Raw genomic sequence first — 19137 nt, forward strand, 5'->3', positions numbered from 1 at the left:
TTAGAAAAACCAGTCTTGAGATATTTCTTGGCCCAGTCTTGACGTTTCAGCTTGTGTGTCTTGTTCAGTGGTGGTCGTCTTTCAGCCTTTCTTACCTTGGCCATGTCTCTGAGTATTGCACACCTTGTGCTTTTGGGCACTCCAGTGATGTTGCAGCTCTGAAATATGGCCAAACTGGTGGCAAGTGGCATCTTGGCAGCTGCACGCTTGACTTTTCTCAGTTCATGGGCAGTTATTTTGCACCTTGGTTTTCTTCTTGTGACCCTGTTGACTATTTTGAATGAAACGCCTTGTTGTTGATCATTGTTCGATGATTATGCTTCAGAAGCTTTGCAATTTTGAGACTGCTGCATCCCTCTGCAAGATATCTCACTATTTTTGACTTTTCTGAGCCTGTCAAGTCCTTCTTTTGACACATTTTGCCAAAGGAAAGGACGTTGCCTAATAATTATGCACACCTGATATAGGGTGTTGATGTCATTAGACCACACCCCTTCTCATTACAGAGATGCACATCACCTAATATGCTTAATTGGTAGTAGGCTTTCGAGCCTATACAGCTTGAAGTAAGACAACATGCATGAAGAGGATGATGTGGACAAAATACTCATTTGCCTAATAATTCTGCACTCCCTGTATAACAAATATACATCTTACCTGTCCATATTACTGTTATGTTAGGCAGCAGGTCCTCTCCCACAGTTTGCAGGTAGGGAGACTTGACTACACTGGGAGAACAGAGAGAACCACAGTACTCTACACAGAGAGGGAGAAAAGCAGTGATATTTAATGAAGGCAAATATAAGTGTATAAGTATATAAATATAAGTATAAATATAATATATAAATATATATAAGTGCTCATGTTACATTTTTTTGTATAATTTTCAGTCCTGTAACATGTCCTCAATCTACAAGCCTACCTGTAGGGCAGAACAGGAAGACAGGCGGTTCCCCCAGGAACCGATAAATCTCATTGGTTACTGTGACCTGAGCGTGGGCAAATGAAGTGAAGGCCTCGCTGTCGGCTTGACACATGGAGTGATCAATGTCACTGAACAGAATGGCAAATGCCCGGCAACCCAGGTCTGATACCTGGACAGAGTGATGAGGTTGAGTTTAAAGAATACAGAAATCAATGAAACCTCTGTAGGAGATGACCTTGTGTAGCCTACCTGTCTTAGCTTGCGTTTAAGTAGAGTCAAGTCACAGGAAGAGGAGAAGACTATGTCCTGACCAGGAGACAGCGCGTAAATTGAAAAAATCGGACCGGCCATTTTGAGTAGAGACCGGCCCACCAGGTATTACAGGAAAAGCAATAAAGCCTTTGAATGAAAACAGACGCTGTTGTGACAGTGATGTACACCCTCTTGTTGGTATATGTATGATTTCTATACATTTTACATCAGATAAAAACTTTGGTTGTAAGATTCAGATAATTATTTAATAAAAGCGAGACATTTTAAATGAGAATAAGAAAGAAAAGTATTTCCTTGTGCCCCCCTCTCCCTGTTAATGCCCTATCTGGCCCACCTGGCAAAACTTTCCTAGACCCGCCCCTGCACCGGTAGCTGTCAGCTACATAAAAAAGGATCCTGGTGTTATTTCTCATAAACAGTTCATAACTTCCCTTCAACTCATTCATGTCACCTTAAAGGTAAACCTGTTTCTCCATCACCTGTTCAGCTCTGATGATTCAGTAAGGACATCCCCTGGTTTCATCTTCATGTTTCCTTCTCAGCAGATAACCAAACCGATATCATGACCAGCAGCTTTACAGCCGTGGCTCCAGCAAACATCAGCTGACACTAGAAATATATTAATTTCTTTTTTATTGGTGCACAAAATGAGCCGTGCATGTCACGGTGGAGGCTCTGCCGAACCCCTGAGAGCGACTAATCAGCTAACAACAGCTGATCAAGCTTAAACATGCTGCTGCTCTTTAGCGCGACATCCACTGGTTTCCTCTTTCTGGCGCAAAGTGGGCAATAAACGAACAAGAGAGAAATGCCGATCAGCTGATCATTGATCAGTTTCATGATTGAAGTAGCAACAGGAGAGGGAGGGGGAACGGAGAGAATGAGAGAAGAAGAGGCAGCTAACGTAACGCAGAATAAATCCAGCTTTGTGTCTTTCTGGCCAATCCACCACCTCTCATTGTCCATGCCATTACAAAAAAATAAAAAAAATCATTAGCCCATAAAAACGAAAAATCAGTCCAGCTATGCCTTTACCAGGTTCATTTTGCAAGGAAACTAATTCTCTTGGCCTGAAAAACTTGCTGGCTCATTCCAAACAATGTACTGTACCAGTAAGCGTAATGTCAGTGTCTCATAAAAACTGTTAAGGTATGAATGCACTACGATAAAAAAACTATGTCAGGAAAGCTACTTTTAATACTTTGACGAATGTTGTTTGCCAAGATAGTTGCCAGGTATGTTCAAGCTGCAGCAGTGTTAAGTATATACTTACCAGACACACACATATATATTACACAGACACGAAATACATAACCTTTAAATAATAGAGGCTTAATATTCATGAATATCCTTAGTTGGACTTGTTAACTTGTGTCATATAGAAAAACAAAAGGAGGAGTTGGGGAACTGTAACAGATTTGCTGGGGAATTTTCATTGCATGTGTTCACCACTACTTCCTCAAAGCATAGCTCTCATAACACTTAAAGAAGGAGGTGATGAGATAAAATGTTGGCGAGTTAAAATGTAGTTGTTACCAATTACAGATTAAAGAGTTTAGTACACATGAAAATGAACGTTAATGACGCTCAATGTAAAAAAAAAAAAAATAATAATAATATTTTTACACAGAAGGAACCCGGTACTGGAATGAAACTATAACAGATCTTTGTTACATAGCATGACACCAATGAGGATATGCACAATGATTTATAGGATGGGTTTGAAGTTGCATTCCACAAAAGCAGAAAGAGAAACAAGAACGTAATTATTTTTAGATTTTACTTCCTCATAGTTGCTCTGTTATCGTTCACAGATATATCTACACACAGCAACGCTCTTTAAACTATCAGATGACTTGAGCACTAATAACCAAAGATACTCTATTATGGTACAGGAGGTACTGAAAGGCAGGCATTAGACGTATATGTTTTCTTGGACTTAAAATCGCAATAAGAACAATCTATGACAACCATACTTTACTCAGAGATGTACTAGTGATCTCTTCTACTTATGCAAAGGAGTAAATTCATTTAAAGTTCACATATTTTACAGTGGAATATTGTGGATCTTTTCATAGCTCTAACTAATGGATTATGGACTAATCATCTGTGTGCTCACAGGTTTGTGCCTCTTACAGTTATCTCTTATTTTTTCTTAACTGATAAGCTGCTTTCTTTAATTCAATACAACATATAGGTATTTCTCAGTAGTAGTGAAGTGAAAAAAAGAGATCACAAATGGCAAACACTGTTGAGAGCAGAGTGACTAGTTTTTCTAACTTAAAAATTTGTTACAATGACAAAAAGAACTGAAAATTAGTAGAGATCAGAATCAATCCCAAATTGTATTATGAACACTTTTATAGATACAGTATATCTCTCCCATTTTATTACTGCATGACATGTTTTGCTGTTATCATCAACACAGGAAACTAAGCATGGTTTTACTGAGACAGACTGCAATTTGATCTAGTTAAATCTGCAGGGAATACAAGTTTTAGGTAGACATTATACAGTTTATACTGGACCTACAGTATATAAAGTGTAGTATAAAGTGAAGGTATAAAGCAGTCAGTGATATCTCAGAAATTGTATGGGATTATTTCACTGTAGTTAAATGTGTAATTATACTTGAACATGAAATATATGAGATAAAATGTATCACAATGTTTATTAATTTTATGGAAAAGTAGAATGCTAGTACTTACAAAGTGCTTTTTGATCATATTGTTACGCTACTTAAACCTGATTCAAGTTGACTCTTTATATTTGTCACGATGAGCTGTGTGGCGGGTAGAGATTGGACCCAAATCACAGTATTAAACTTAAAGGCGTCAGTTTTTATTCACTGGCAAAAAATTACTAACACAATGCATGAATACTAAAAACAAAAAAAACCCTCAAACTAGGAGGGATGATCTGAACTGGGATTTAATGAAGTGACATGACATAACCTGACCAAACGTGACGAGCGAGGAACACACAACTAATGATGAGGACGCAACAACTGGCAGGGAAAAACACAGGGCTTAAATACATACTGAGGGAATGCGAAACAGGAGGGAGACACAGCTGGGGACAATGCAGACACGATGAAGCACAGGGAAGCAACACAGAACACCCTAATCCAAAGACTAAGAATATAACAAACAGAAGATCACAAATCATAATAATAATCAGAACTAACATTTCATTACTTAAACATAAGTAATGAACAATGTGAATATATTAGTTGTAAAATAACACAGTATTGTACATAATTTATAAATAAAAACTGACTGCTACAAAAACGAACAATGCTTCACTTCAGGAACGCTGGCTAGCGTTGTCTTTAGCCAAACTCATCAGTACTACTATGTGAGCACTTCACTGAACTGGACGGAGGCACAGAGCCACTGCAGAGATGTCTACACTGACCTGGCCACCATAGAAAGCACAACTGACGTTGATGCTGTCAGAAGCATTGCAACAAACACAAGTAAGCTCTTAACACTAATATTATAAATGTAACATATACAGTTCTTCAATTATACATATACACCAAACTCCCAACAGCTAGAGAAACATAATAGGAATACATAAAACTAATAAATAAAATAATTTTGGTTGTGAAAAACAACAATGAATGCAATTTGTGGTTGTTTTTGTATTTAAACATGCAACCCTTTTATTTAATGAACATCTTTTTGAACAGGTAAGGCATGGATAGGTCTCCATGATGACCTGGAAAACAGTTGGAGATGGTCCCTAAATGACAGCAGCTTCTACGGTCAAGGAGAGACAACATTTAGAAACTGGGACACTAATGAGCCGAACAATCTTTATGGACGGCAGTACTGTGTGGCACTTTTAAGTGGTCCATACAATGGTGAATGGGATGACCGCAAGTGTGACAACAAGCTAAACTTTGTGTGCTATAATGGTAAGTTTATGTTGATTAAAAATAAATAGTTTTTCTGATAGTTTGATAATTAGGAAATGTTTTCCCTCACACTTATGATAAAATCTATTATTAGATCTAAACACAACACATATTACAGATTTTACAAATATCCATCTTGGCATGCTGTATTTCTTCTTTTCTTCCATATCTTTCCAGGTACAGTAGATGGTCAAGAATCTTTCGTTAAAGTTAATTTGCGTTTGACCTGGACTGATGCTCAGAGTTTCTGCAGGGAGAATTATGTTGATCTACCCAGGTACAGAATCCATCCATCCGTATTGACACCTACAAGAAATAATATTAGTTTCTAAGATTATGAAGCCATAAATATGAGATGCAGACACGATGATCTTTTCATTAATTTCAGTGAAAGTTGAAGTTAAAGTACCCAATACACAATGTGCCTTTACCAACTGTATATAAATATTGAAATTATTATAGTTATCATAAAAAAATAAACTTTTAATGTGTGACTAAATGCTGGATGTTTAACATTAGGCATTATAATTCCAAACCAATACATTAAGAAATATAAGCGATAAACAATACATGTGTTAACTTATGTAGATGCTTAACTCAGTGTTGAAAGTTCTGCATGCCTTCTTACAGTATACGAAATCAGACAGAGAATGACAAGATCACAGTCACAGCAAATGGACGCTTTGTGTGGATTGGTCTGTATCGGCAGAAGGTGTGGTCTGATGGGAGTGACTCTCTGTTTCAATTCTGGGCCACTGGGCAACCAGACTCGGGATATGAGCAGTGTGTTGCTGCAGATTTCAGTGACTCAGGACGGTGGTCGGATCAATTGTGCTCCAACAACTATCCATCCATCTGTTTTACGACAAGTAAATTTCTACTCTCACATCCTACATAGGTCTTCAGATTTGCATTAAAATTTTTAATCATGTACTGTTTGTTGTGTAATATTCATTGCACAACCAGAACAACCAGCATGAAAGTAATAGTGACAAAGCTGGATAGTGAATTTGTGTTCATGAAAATAAAAAGGAAACAATGATTTTCTGTATGTTTAGATTTCTCATGCACAGCCAAGATACCAGATTAATATAGTGGAAATACAGCATACAGATTATAGTTTAAAAGATTATATTTTGTTTAAAAAAGGCAAAACGGACATCACTTATATTATGTAAATCTATAATATCATTTGCTATGAGTTTGTAATATGCAACAGAGTGACACTTAAATACAAGGATAAATTATGAACCGATTCAAAAGTGTACTTGAACCAGAGTGATAATGTCAGTTAATATACCAAAGAACTTCTTGCTTTTGACTGCATTTTCTGTAATGATTAAGGGGGATAATATTTGTTGTAACCGTCTGTAATTTTTATCATCTACAGTAACAATAAGACAAAAAGAACAAAATGAAACCAGCATCGCTCTGCAGTGGAATAAAGTCAGCAACAATGTCAGCTTTGTTCTCCAGTTTAATGGTACAGAGACAAGCATCAGTGCACCAGCTGGAAATGGACCAGTGAATCAAACAGTCTCATCTCTCACTGCTGGAACTCAATACACATTCACTCTCTACTCTGTGTTTGAGAACGTCAGAAGCAGTGGAGTCAGCATTACTGCAGTCACTGGTGAGTTAATCAATTGATTTAAACTGCAATACAATGTTTTCACAAACTACTGATAATAATTCAACAGTATAGTTTTTTACTGTTTTTAACTAGTGAGAAATCAATTTTGAAGAATTTTTGAAACTTACTTTTATTTTCTCATTTTTCCATTTAGCTCCTTCAAATGCACAAAACCTCATATCATCAGGACAAAATGAAACCAGCATCACTCTGCAGTGGAATAAAGTCAGCAACAATGTCAGCTTTGTTCTCCAGTTTAATGGTACAGAGACAAGCATCAGTGCACCAGCTGGAAATGGACCAGTGAATCAAACAGTCTCATCTCTCACTGCTGGAACTCAATACACATTCACTCTCTACTCTGTGTTTGAGAACGTCAGAAGCAGTGGAGTCAGCATTACTGCAGTCACTGGTGAGTTAATCAATTGATTTAAACTGCAATACAATGTTTTCACAAACTACTGATAATAATTCAACAGTATAGTTTTTTACTGTTTTTAACTAGTGAGAAATCAATTTTGAAGAATTTTTGAAACTTACTTTTATTTTCTCATTTTTCCATTTAGCTCCTTCAAATGCACAAAACCTCATATCATCAGGACAAAATGAAACCAGCATCACTCTGCAGTGGAATAAAGTCAACAACAATGTCAGCTTTGTTCTCCAGTTTAATGGGACAGAGACAAGCATCAGTGCACCAGCTGGAAATGGACCAGTAATTCACACTATCTCATCTCTCACTGCTGGAACTCAATACACATTCACTCTCTACTCTGTGTTTGAGAACATCAGAAGCAGTGGAGTCAGCATTACTGCAGTCACTGGTATGATACTAAATGTCGTGCTCACTGTATCCCCCCATTATATGTTCTGCAGTATAGAAATGTTATATATCTATGTATCTCTCTCTCTCTCTCTCTCTCCATATAAATTCCCCACTCGCCCCTGTGGGCGGGCAATCCTTCAAGCTTGGGTCCTCTACCAGAGGCCTGGGAGCTTGAGGGTCCTGCGCAGTATCTTAGCTGTGCTCTTCTGGACAGAGATCTCCGCTGTTGTTCCCGAGGCAGGTATATATATATATATATATATATATATATATATATATATATATATATAAACACCCAGCACGCCCCTGCGGGCGGTTTATCCTTCAAGCTCGGGTCCTCTACCAGAGGCCTGGGAGCTTGAGGGTCCTGCGCAGTATCTTAGCTGTTCCCAGGACTGCGCTCTTCTGGACAGAGATCTCCGATGTTTTTCCCGGGATCTGCTGGAGCCACCCGCCTAGCTTGGGAGTCACCGCGCCTAGTGCTCCGATTACCACGGGGACCACCGTTACCTTCACCCTCCACATCCTCTCGAGCTCTTCTCTGAGCCCTTGGTATTTCTCCAGCTTCTCGTGTTCCTTCTTCCTGATATTGCTGTCATTCGGAACCGCTACATCGATCACTACGGCCGTCTTCTTCTGTTTGTCTACCACCACTATGTCCGGTTGGTTAGCCACCACCATTTTGTCCGTCTGTATCTGGAAGTCCCACAGGATCTTAGCTTGGTCATTCTCCACCACCCTTGGGGGCATCTCCCATTTTGACCTCGGGACTTCTAGATTATACTCGGCACAGATGTTCCTGTACACTATGCCGGCCACTTGGTTATGGCGTTCCATGTATGCCTTGCCTGCTAGCATCTTGCACCCTGCTGTTATGTGCTGGATTGTCTCTGGGGCATCTTTACACAGCCTGCACCTGGGGTCTTGCCTGGTGTGATAGACCCCAGCCTCTATGGATCTTGTACTCAGAGCTTGTTCTTGTGCTGCCATGATTAGTGCCTCTGTGCTGTCTTTCAGTCCAGCTTTGTCCAGCCACTGGTAGGATTTCTGGATATCAGCCACCTCCTCTATCTGCCGGTGGTACATACCGTGCAGGGGCCTGTCCTTCCATGATGGTTCCTCGTCTCCCTCCTCTTTCTTGGGTTTCTGCTGCCTGAGGTATTCACTGAGCACTCGGTCAGTTGGGGCCATCTTCCCAATGTATTCTTGGATGTTCCTTGTCTCATCCTGGACTGTGGTGCTGACACTCACCAGTCCCCGGCCCCCTTCCTTCCGCTTAGTGTACAGCCTCAGGGTGCTGGACTTGGGGTGAAACCCTCCATGCATGGTCAGGAGCTTTCTTGTCTTTATGTCAGTGGCTTCTATCTCCTCCTTTGGCCAGCCTATTACCCCAGCAGGGTACCTGATCACGGGCAGGGCGTATGTGTTGATGGCCCGGATCTTGTTCTTACCATTCAGCTGACTCCTCAGGACTTGCCTGACCCTCTGCAGGTACTTGGTGGTTGCAGCCTTTCTAGCGGCCTCTTCATGGTTCCCATTTGCCTGCGGGATCCCCAGGTACTTGTAACTGTCCTCTATGTCTGCAATGTTGCCTTCTGGTAGTTCAGTCCCCTCAGTTCTGACTACCTTCCCTCTCTTTGTTACCATCCGACTACACTTCTCCAGTCCGAACGACATTCCAATGTCATTGCTGTATAGCCTGGTAGTGTGGATCAGTGAATCGATGTCTCGTTCACTCTTGGCATACAGCTTGATGTCATCCATGTACAGGAGGTGGCTGACAACTGCTCCGTTCCGTAGTCGGTATCCGTAGCCAGTCTTGTTAATGATCTCACTGAGGGGGTTCAGGCCTATGCAGAACAGCAGTGGGGACAGAGCATCTCCTTGGTAGATCCCGCATTTGATGGTAACTTGTGCTATGGGCTTGGAGTTGGCCTCTAGTGTTGTACGCCACATCCCCATTGAGTTCCTGATGAAGGCTCTTAGGGTCCCATTGATCTTGTACAATTCTAGGCATTCCAGTATCCAGCTGTGGGGCATTGAGTCATAGGCCTTCTTGTAATCAATCCAGGCAGTGCACAGGTTGGTCAGTCTGGTCTTGCAGTCTCGGCTGATTGTTCTGTCTACCAGTAGCTGGTGTTTTGCACCTCTGGTATTCTTGCCAATTCCTTTCTGTGTCCCACTCATGTATTGACCCATGTGCCTGTTCATCTTAGCCGATATGATGCCTGACAGGAGCTTCCATGTAGTACTGAGGCAGGTTATTGGTCGGTAGTTGGAGGGGACCAGTCCCTTCTTGGGGTCCTTGGGGATCAGGACCGTCCGGCCTTCAGTTAGCCATTCCGGGTGTCTCTCGTTAACTAGCAGCTGGTTCATTTGTGCTGCCAGACGCTCGTGGAGTGCAGTCAGCTTCTTCAGCCAGTAGGCGTGAACCATGTCGGGCCCTGGTGCTGTCCAACTCTTCATACTGGAGACCCTTTCTTGGATATCTGCCACTGTGATGGTTACTGGACCCTGTTCAGGGAGGTCGCTGTGGTCTGCCCTCAGATCCTCTAGCCACTGAGCATATACACATACATACATACATACATATATATATATATATATATATATATATATATATATATATATATATATATATATATATATATATATATATACTATCCAAAATTTACAGAATGTTTTCTAAAACAGATGAATCAATATCACTTCCTACTGCAAAATGGGAAGCAGATTTATCAGTTAACTTAGACCAAAACTTCTGGTCTCAGATCTGCTTAAAAACCTTTCATCTAATTAGAAATCCCAGTCTTCAATTAATTCAATACAAAATACTACATAGAGTGCACTATACAGGTCATCGGATGTTCAAGATGGGCTTTACGTCTACCAACAACTGCTCACACTGTCAAACCAAAACAATTACATTCACGCTCTTTGGTTCTGTCCACCAGTTCTGAAGTTTTGGCGCGAGATATGTGAAGACTTATCAAAGTGTCTGAAATGTAACATTCCAACTTCCCCTTTAGTGTGTTTGTTGGGCAGCTTAGATAATGTCACTTCAGAAAAGAATATCGCCCATATGGTTTTCATTGCCCTATGCATAGCCAAGAAAACAGTCCTCATGAACTGGAAAAATAAAAATAATCTTAATTCTAACCAATATAGAAATTATCTATTAGATTACATTAGTCTTGATACAGCCTCTGCCACCACATCAGATCAATTGCTCTGGGCTCCTTTGATCAGCTCCATCACTTAGTGATGGGGGGGGGGGGGGTCATAGTTTGGTCCCGCCTTCACTGTTGTGATTGGTGTGCGGGTAGGGACAGGCTTAGGGCGTCGGGGTGTTCCCTAGGAGCATCTGCCTTGGGGGGCTCAACCCGGGGTAGCGGTCATGGCCTAATAGGGGCTCTGTTGGCTCTTAGGTGACGGTTTCCTCGTGGCTGCATGCAGCGGGGCTAGGGGAGGGTCTGTGCTGACGGACGTGGGTTACTGACCTGGTAGCCTGGCTGCCCCTGGGTGGGTCCGGGACGGGCGTGAGGTTCTGGGGGCGCTCCGTCTCTGGGCTGGGGCCCTGGCTGGACCTCGGGGGCTTGGGTCCTGGTTGGTATGCTGCTGGGGTTGTGGAAGGGTGGGAGTATGGGCCCCCGGCCCTGGCGGAGGGTGCCGCCAGTGCATCGAGCTACCTGGGGGGCTCTTCAACTGGTGGGGGACGTTGTTACACCTTGCAGGAGCTCTCCTCTCTTCAGGAACTCACTCTGCAGGAGGGGGAGATACAGGAGAGGTGGAGGAAGATCTCAGCCTGGGCGTCTATTGTCTTGTGTAGTCTGGAAGATGAGTAGATGATAGGGTGGCTCTTCCCGCTCCACCACTCTTCCCGCTCCACCACAACCACCCACACATGCAGGACCTTGGAGTAGGGGTATGTCACCAGGGTGCAGAGGAGGCTACCCCCCCCCCCCCCCCCCCCCTCTGTCCCCTTCTGGCTGCCTCTGCCTCAATTTTATCCCACAACTTAGACATTCACATTACTCACACTCTCATTACACATACATATAGGATCTTGGGGGTGGGCACGATACACGGAATCCAAAGTACCATCAGGGTGTACACTAGGGCTGCCACAAACGATTATTTGGATAGTCGACTAGTCACCGATTATTTTTGCGATTAGTCGACTAATCAGATCATCATCCATTGGACGTAAAACGTACAGCTTATTGCACCAGCAGCATCTGCTCTAATATAACTATCATTAGCTTACAGCTTTAAGTGTTTAAGGTCTGTGCTAACTAAAAATAAAGACAAGATGATAGTTTATTAAATTTTAATGAAATTTGCAGATTGTTTCGGTGAAGTTTAATAAACTCCTTGCTATCTAAAATATAACAGGACACCGGAGTAAATTCTGGAGCATCTCACACTTCTGATAATCAGCTGTCTGCTTGATGTTTATTTAGCTGTGTAAAAACTATAACTTTAATCTCAGCCAAACCGATTTACTCAGGAACAAATAAAATACAAAAAAAAGCCAAACAATAACATTGTTAAGTTATCTAAGTGACTTATATATCATGTTTAACCTGAGTAGCGAAAGACAGCGGTGGGTTTGAAAATGATTTGCCAGGAGTCCGGTGTTCTCACGGCTCTAGTGACCCTAGCCCCCGGCTCGCTATCGAGCTAGTGGGTAACAGACGTCTCTGAAAACGTCAGAGCGCTTTTGAAAATATGTGGTGTCCTGATAAACTGAGCAGATATTTGAGGTTTACACAGCTACATTCTCGCCTGAAAATATGTTAAACGTTTATTTTGTGACCCAGAAAGAATAATAAGAGTAATATTAAAACTAACTAGCTGCCGCCATTGTTGGAAACTGAGCTGCGCTATGAATTCTGGGACACAGCTTCTTCTTCTTCGGGGTTTAACGGCAGCTGGCATCCTTGTACATGCAGTGCTGCCATCTTCTGTTTCAGTCCGTTATTACACTCTTAAATCCTACTACTTATTCCTGCGTCTTTTGGGATCTTACAAAGCTTCAAACGACGCGTCGACTATTAAATTAGTCGTCGACGATTTTGATAGTCGACGTAATCGTGACTAGTCGACTAATCGTGGCAGCCCTAGTGTACACCCCACCCCTGGCGTCGTTGCCCACCTCTCAAGGTTAAATACACGTAGACATTGAGGGCTAGCAGGAGGGACCATGCGCTTACCTGCTGCTCTCTGGCAGGTAGCTCCATGCCCTCCTGGGTTTTAAATGCACCTTAGAACACACATGCATCAACACTACAATGAGCGGGTGGAGGGAGGTTTGGAGTCTTCTCTCACCCCCGTTCTCTGCGACCTGCTGGAGCGGGGGGGCTAGGAGGAGGAGTTGGCCGTCCGACTGCGGTCTGGAGTGTGGGGCCTCCCTGCTGCTGCGGAGTCGGGGCAGTCTGCCTCCCCCCACCGCAGGGAAAAGGGTAACACCACCTGGGTCTGGGTGCAGTTCCCCCTCCAGGGGCAAGGGTACCTAGACCCGGTTCTTAGAGTACGCTTGGGGAGTGTGATTGTGTGTACAGTGTCTCTCTATGTCTGTCTCCACGTTGGGTGAGTGTTGAGTAATTGCATAAGAGAGCATGAGGGTGGGAATGGATGTTTGTATCTGTGTGTGTGTGCCTGTATGTCTGTGTCTATACGTCAGGTCGGGTATCAGACACCACCTCTCTGGGGACATCTCAGGCCCTCTAAGGTATGGAGGCCTATCTCCCCCCACCACTTCCCCTGCCAGTGGCAGACGCCCTCAGACATCGGCGTTGGTGGTTCTTTGTGTCCGGGGATGGGCGTCCAGGTACACACCGGCTCACTCCTTGGTGGCTGCTTATCAGGGCCTGGAGCCTGGGGCTTGCTCGGGCCACTTCGGGGGTGGGGTGCCCTCGGCCTGGGGCTTGGTCACTCTGGCGCAGCTGGCTGCCGGCACAGCTCACGGGCACGTCACTGCAACCCCCCCTGGCTTCTGCTCTGCAGCTGCTGGGTGAGCCCTCATCTGGGACTGTCCTCAGCTCTTTCTGGGATAGTGGCACAGCTGCCCCTCTGTTGGTTTTCCTTGGTCTCTTGTGTTCTGGGGGCCTCTGGATGTCTGGAGTTTTGATGTCCTCCATACCTGCTTCATGCTCTGGAGGACGGGGCTGTGGCTCCCCACACACCCTCTAGCAGATCATTACATGAAGGAACCTTTTAAATACAAGCACGTCCATGCTCCATGCTTTTTGGCTCCTACCTCAAAGCACACTGTGCGCTGTCGATATTATGTGCTGCACAATAATGTTTAATATTTAGTATTTACTGTTATATTCCCATATATCATCGTGATGTTGTTTATTGTGTTGCTCTTGTTTTCTTCTGCTTGTTTTCTTTTTTCTTTCTTTACAGGTGATCCAGGTGATTGATATATGTATTTTTTTGTCTGCTTATTTAGTTGGTTTTTGGTTTTTTTGCCCTTTATCCCCGTCTCTCTTCTCCGCTGTTTGTTCCCCCTCTTCCTGTCTCCCTTTTCTTTTCCTCATTCAAGTCTGTCCCATATCTAGCAAGTGAAAATAAAAAAATAAATTAAATAAACACTAAAAGGTGAATCAAATAGACGATTACAGCAAGGCTGGGATGGTCCATTTGGTAAAGTAAATCCGCATCTTTCCTCGCCTTTAGACAATAATTTTGATGGCAAAAGAACCAAATGGGAAAAAAAAAAAGTTCCGCGTTTCCAGTTTCAGGTTTTTGGTAATGTTTTCTATGTTCCTCGTGTTCTTTAATTTAGATTTTCCCGGTTTAGATTTTTGTTTGTTTTTTCTCAGCTCCTTCGGCACCTTTTGTTTTGTAGCTTTTTGTGCAGTCAAGAATAAAGGCTCATTTTTGTTAAAAAAAAAAATAAAAAAATGTAGCAACTCCGAATGACAGCAATATCAGGGATAAGGAACACGAGAAGCTTGAGAAATACTAAGGGCTCAGAGAAGAGCTTGAGAAGATGTGGAAGTGAAGGTAACGGTGGTCCCCGTGGTAACCAGAGCACTAGGTGCAGTTACTCCCAAGCTAGGCCAGTGGCTCCAGCAGATGCCAGGAAAAACATTGGAGATCTCTGTCCAGAAGAGTGCAGTCCTAGGAACAGCTAAGATACTGTGCGGGATCCTCAAGCTTCCAGGCCTCTGGTAGAGGACCCGTGCTTGAAGAAAGGACTCCCCACAGGGGCGAGCGGGGAATTTTTACACAGTTGATATTATGTGGAAATATTTACGTGACATTGCACAGATCAATGTCAAGAAGTGTACTCTTTTTTTACCAGCAGTCATGATCATACTTTATAGCAAAACAGTTTGTCTTATAATACTAGTGGCTCGGGTCTAATTGACAGTGCAGGTAAAATGCATCCATCAACTTAGCAAACTTCTCATCAAGAAAACAATAAAAACAGCAGAAAGAAAAGAGAAATTAAAAATATATATCTATATTTTACATTATTATTTTTATATTCACATCCAAACAACTTCTGAAAATCTTTATTTTTTTTCCTGTCAAGAACAAATCCAACAATATATCATGTTTTTCTAGAGGTATTCTATCTTCGTACATTGCCATACCCAGTGAAATTGTGTCTGGCATATCTTTATTAGCTTGCTAGGAGTTATATATGTTCAGATTAACCAATTATAGAGTGTTTGTGTGAAGTGTTTCTTCAGAGTAAGATGTGTAGCTCAGACTGCTTTCAAGTCCTCTTTTGCAATTTTAGTTTCCAACTCTTCATTCCATGTATTCATTTTATAATGTGCACTCTCTGCTGAGCAGGATATATAGAGATGATAACATTTCTACTGGTGTTTGTGGGAGTTTAAATTACTGACTTAAATTAGTGAATTGTGTTATCTTAGTATGTTTTCTTCTGAGGTGGGGATATTTAAATAAATGGGGGTTTTTCGGTTCTCATTTTTCAAAGGACATGATAAAATCAGAGTTTGGAAGATACATTTTTTGAATCTTTTAAAACCTTAAAGAAGCCCAAACTTAAAATGTAGCATCTGCTGTTTGAAGCTGCAACTGGGAAATGTTTGAAAAAGATAAACTAATGTAAAACCTTCATCTTTAAATAGTTGATTTGATATAAATGACTGGTATTAGGACAATTTTCTGAGTCATGAAGCCAGCGACAATTTTGGTCTTAAAGATACTGAACTGTTACTAACTGAACTTACTATGAATTATTTTCTTTCTCAGCTCCTCTAAACACAGACAGCTTCGTGCCAATTGCACAAACTGAAACCAGCATCACTCTGCAGTGGAATAAAGTCAGCAATGTCAGCTTTGTTCTCCAGTTTAATGGGACAGAGACAAGCATCAGTGCACCAGCTGGAAATGGACCAGTAACTCACACAGTCTCATCTCTCACTGCTGGAATTAAATACACATTCACTCTCTACTCTGTGTTTGAGAACGTCAGAAGCAGTGGAGTCAGCACTACTGCAGTCATTGGTGAGTTATTGTATTAACAAAGATGTCTCTGCTTTTGAGTATACATGACTGAAATGAAGCTTTTACTACAGCTCGTGTATTCCATATGATTTATAAAAACAAGAAAGGTAGTTTAGAAATGGCAAGCTACCTTTTCTGTTGACATTACCTATTTTTAAACAAACGCTCCAATTAAATTCAAACTACAAGAAATTTTTTAAATATTTACTTTTGAAAGTAGGAGAGTTATTGTTAGAGGCGTTTTACCTTAACTTAAAACTAAAGCTGGAATTTGAGCGATTCGAAACATAATATCAGGAGGATCAATCCTTAGGAGGTCTAAAAATTTGATTCAACTAATTAAATACAACCTGAAGTGAACACATGACATGCCACGATTTTATATTATTTATTTCACAAAAGACTCAAACAAAGTACAAACACCGTAAAAAGCTTTTAGAACCAGCTCTAGCAGCAGTAACATGGAGTAAAAGTTCTCTTTAAAATGGCAAAAAATGAAATTCTTTAATGGCACTTTTTTTTTCGTCTAACGTGGAGCAGTGTTGATTTAAGATGCTAGGAACGGGTTTCCTCTTATCTACTGATACTGGAATTGAATACGCATTTTAATAATATCAGTTTGTTTTCTTAATCAAACATCTCACGACTGACAAGAGTGCTGGTCTGAGCTCAACAATAGCCATATTGAAACATTTTACACTCAGACACATACATCCAATCAGGGTGTCCAGAGTTGTCTAAAATTTGATCAGGAAAGCCTTAGAGAGTTGGTGAAACTGTGCTATGAAAACGATGAGTTTTTATCAAAGGATGACCCTGTCAACACAGTGAATATTGATGTGTCCCCATGAACCATGATATTCTTGTAAAGTATATGTATTGCATGTTCCAAACTGATAACAGTCCCAACTTGACCACATCTGTATACAATAGTATGGGCTACTTAGAGCACCACCTAGTGGGAACAGGTAATGTCATGTTTTATACTTTGACATACTTCTCACAAGTTGACCAAATTGACATGAAAAGTGGTCTGAATAAACTTAGACCTTGATGATTCTTTTGTGTGAAAACTGTGACACTTCATTTCACCGTGAGATGTTGCAGGGAGTTGCTGAGGCGCTCGCAAAGTTGCGAAATTAGACTCACCTCACTCATGATGAAAACTTATGAAGCTTATGTGTAAGTTCAGTGAGGAAGATCTGTAATCACTCATCTGCCTTCTTTCCTCAGTATTCATCTGCTTTTCTGTTCTTTTCACGACTACTGCTTTGTCACGATGTCAGTCTCAATACTGACATTACTCTAGTCCAGGGGTCCCCAAACCTAGTCCTCGAGAGCCGGTGTCTCTGCAGGTTTTAGATCTCACCCTGGGTCAACACACTTGAATCACATGATTAGTTCATTACCAGACCTCTGGAGAACTTCAAGACGTGTTGAGGAGGTAATTTATACATTTAAATCAGCTGTGATGGATCAAGGACACATCTAAAACCTGCAGGGACACCGGCCCTCGTGGACTTGAATTGGGGAACCCTGCTCTAGTCCAATCATCTTCTCACCCAGTTTGTCGGTACACTATCCATGTACCGACAACAGACACTATGTGGTACTAAACATCATCAAATATACACTAAATTTGCATTGTGGGTTCCACACATGATATACAGCCACATGATGCTGGGTTTTCTCCAACACCACCTAGTGCGCACAGTGAGGGATAAAATCACTTTTTGGTGCAGCAGTCTGTATATGACTTTCATCTTGTACTTATGAAATGAATTTGACAAAGAGCAATGCTCAAAACCAAATTACATTTTGCACAAAGAAAAAGAATATCAGAATTTGATACACATGTCTAATATCAAAGATGTGCAAAAGATTTTCTCCCGTGCCCAGCCTTTTAACCCAACAGAAAGTCAGCCATTGTCAACTGAATAAAACCACAAACTTATCTTCAATGCATCCACCAGGGTCTGAGTGTTTATGTGATAGTTAGCAAAGTACTTAAATAATACAATACAGTGCTGTATCAATAAAGATGATTTGGCTTATAATAAAAAGTGCTTGTTTGTCCTGCAGGTGTTGACTGCATAAATTCCCAGTGCTTTGACCCCTGTCAGAACTATACTGCTCTGAATGATGATTGGCGGTCAACAAATAATACAAACATTCAGGACCTGCACTGTGATAGTTATATTAACTGGCAAGGATGGTATCGCCTGTTTCTGGGGCAATACAGTGCTCGTGTTCCAGAGAGGTGCATAGACTCAAACAGGTGTGGGACCCATGTACCTTTGTGGATCACACAACCTCATCCCACACAGGCTGGTGAAATTGTGGATCGCGCTGTGTGCGCTGCGTGGGGTGGCAACTGCTGCATTTATAACTCACCCACCATCCAAGTTAAACTCTGCTATGGAAACTACTATGTCTATAAACTTCAGAATCCAGCCACGTGCCATGTTGCTTACTGTGCAGGTATTGTTATAATTTTAAGTATTACTACACTAGATCAAATTCTTATTTATCATGTTTTCCTTAAATTCACCTGTTCAAAACACCAGCATGACTGCAATACTTGTATTTATTTTTAACTGTAAATAGAGGTGAATGGAACAGTCCCTGAAGTTCCTCCAACCACAACATCTCCAGCCACTCAGGTCAGCATCACTACTACAACAGCAGTGAGCAGCAGCACAGCAGGTGAGGGGGAGGCCTGTCTGGTTAATGGAGAAAACAGCTCCTGCTCTGGTAGGGTGGAGATCTTCTACAGTGGACAGTGGAGGACAGTGTGTGATGATTTCTGGCATGTGATGGATGCTCAGGTGGTGTGTACACAGCTTGGCTGTGGCTGGGTCCACTCAGCACCAGAAAGTGGCACTATTTGGACAGGGCATAGGGCCCATCTGGTTAGCCAGTGTTGCATACACAGGCAGTGAGTCAACACTCTGAATGCAGCCACCATGATGATGCTGGTGTCAAAACAAGGTGGAAGAAAAAAGTCATTTTAATTAGCTTGGGCCACTCTGTCATGAACACAGACAGCATCAATTTGA

The 19137-nt window shown here is 41.8% G+C and overlaps 1 protein-coding gene across 1 annotated transcript in view; it reads left to right on the forward strand.

Annotated features, from left to right (window-relative positions):
- The first annotated feature begins 3975 nt into the window (after positions 1–3975).
- Positions 3976–19137, forward strand: part of LOC146580514 (macrophage mannose receptor 1-like) — a 74801-nt gene continuing 59639 nt past the window's right edge. The window contains exons 1-5 of the mRNA XM_085268062.1: positions 3976–3991; positions 4509–4676; positions 4893–5120; positions 5298–5397; positions 5751–5989. Coding sequence (XP_085124188.1) covers positions 3976–3991; positions 4509–4676; positions 4893–5120; positions 5298–5397; positions 5751–5989 — 751 coding nt within the window. The remainder of the gene's footprint in view (positions 3992–4508; positions 4677–4892; positions 5121–5297; positions 5398–5750; positions 5990–19137) is intronic.

Source organism: Mchenga conophoros, linkage group LG3 (assembly GCF_057382185.1).
Source record: "Mchenga conophoros isolate Kocher_MC1m ecotype Shallow Benthic linkage group LG3, M_conophoros_male_GT1.1, whole genome shotgun sequence".
NCBI classification, from domain to species: domain Eukaryota; kingdom Metazoa; phylum Chordata; class Actinopteri; order Cichliformes; family Cichlidae; genus Mchenga; species Mchenga conophoros.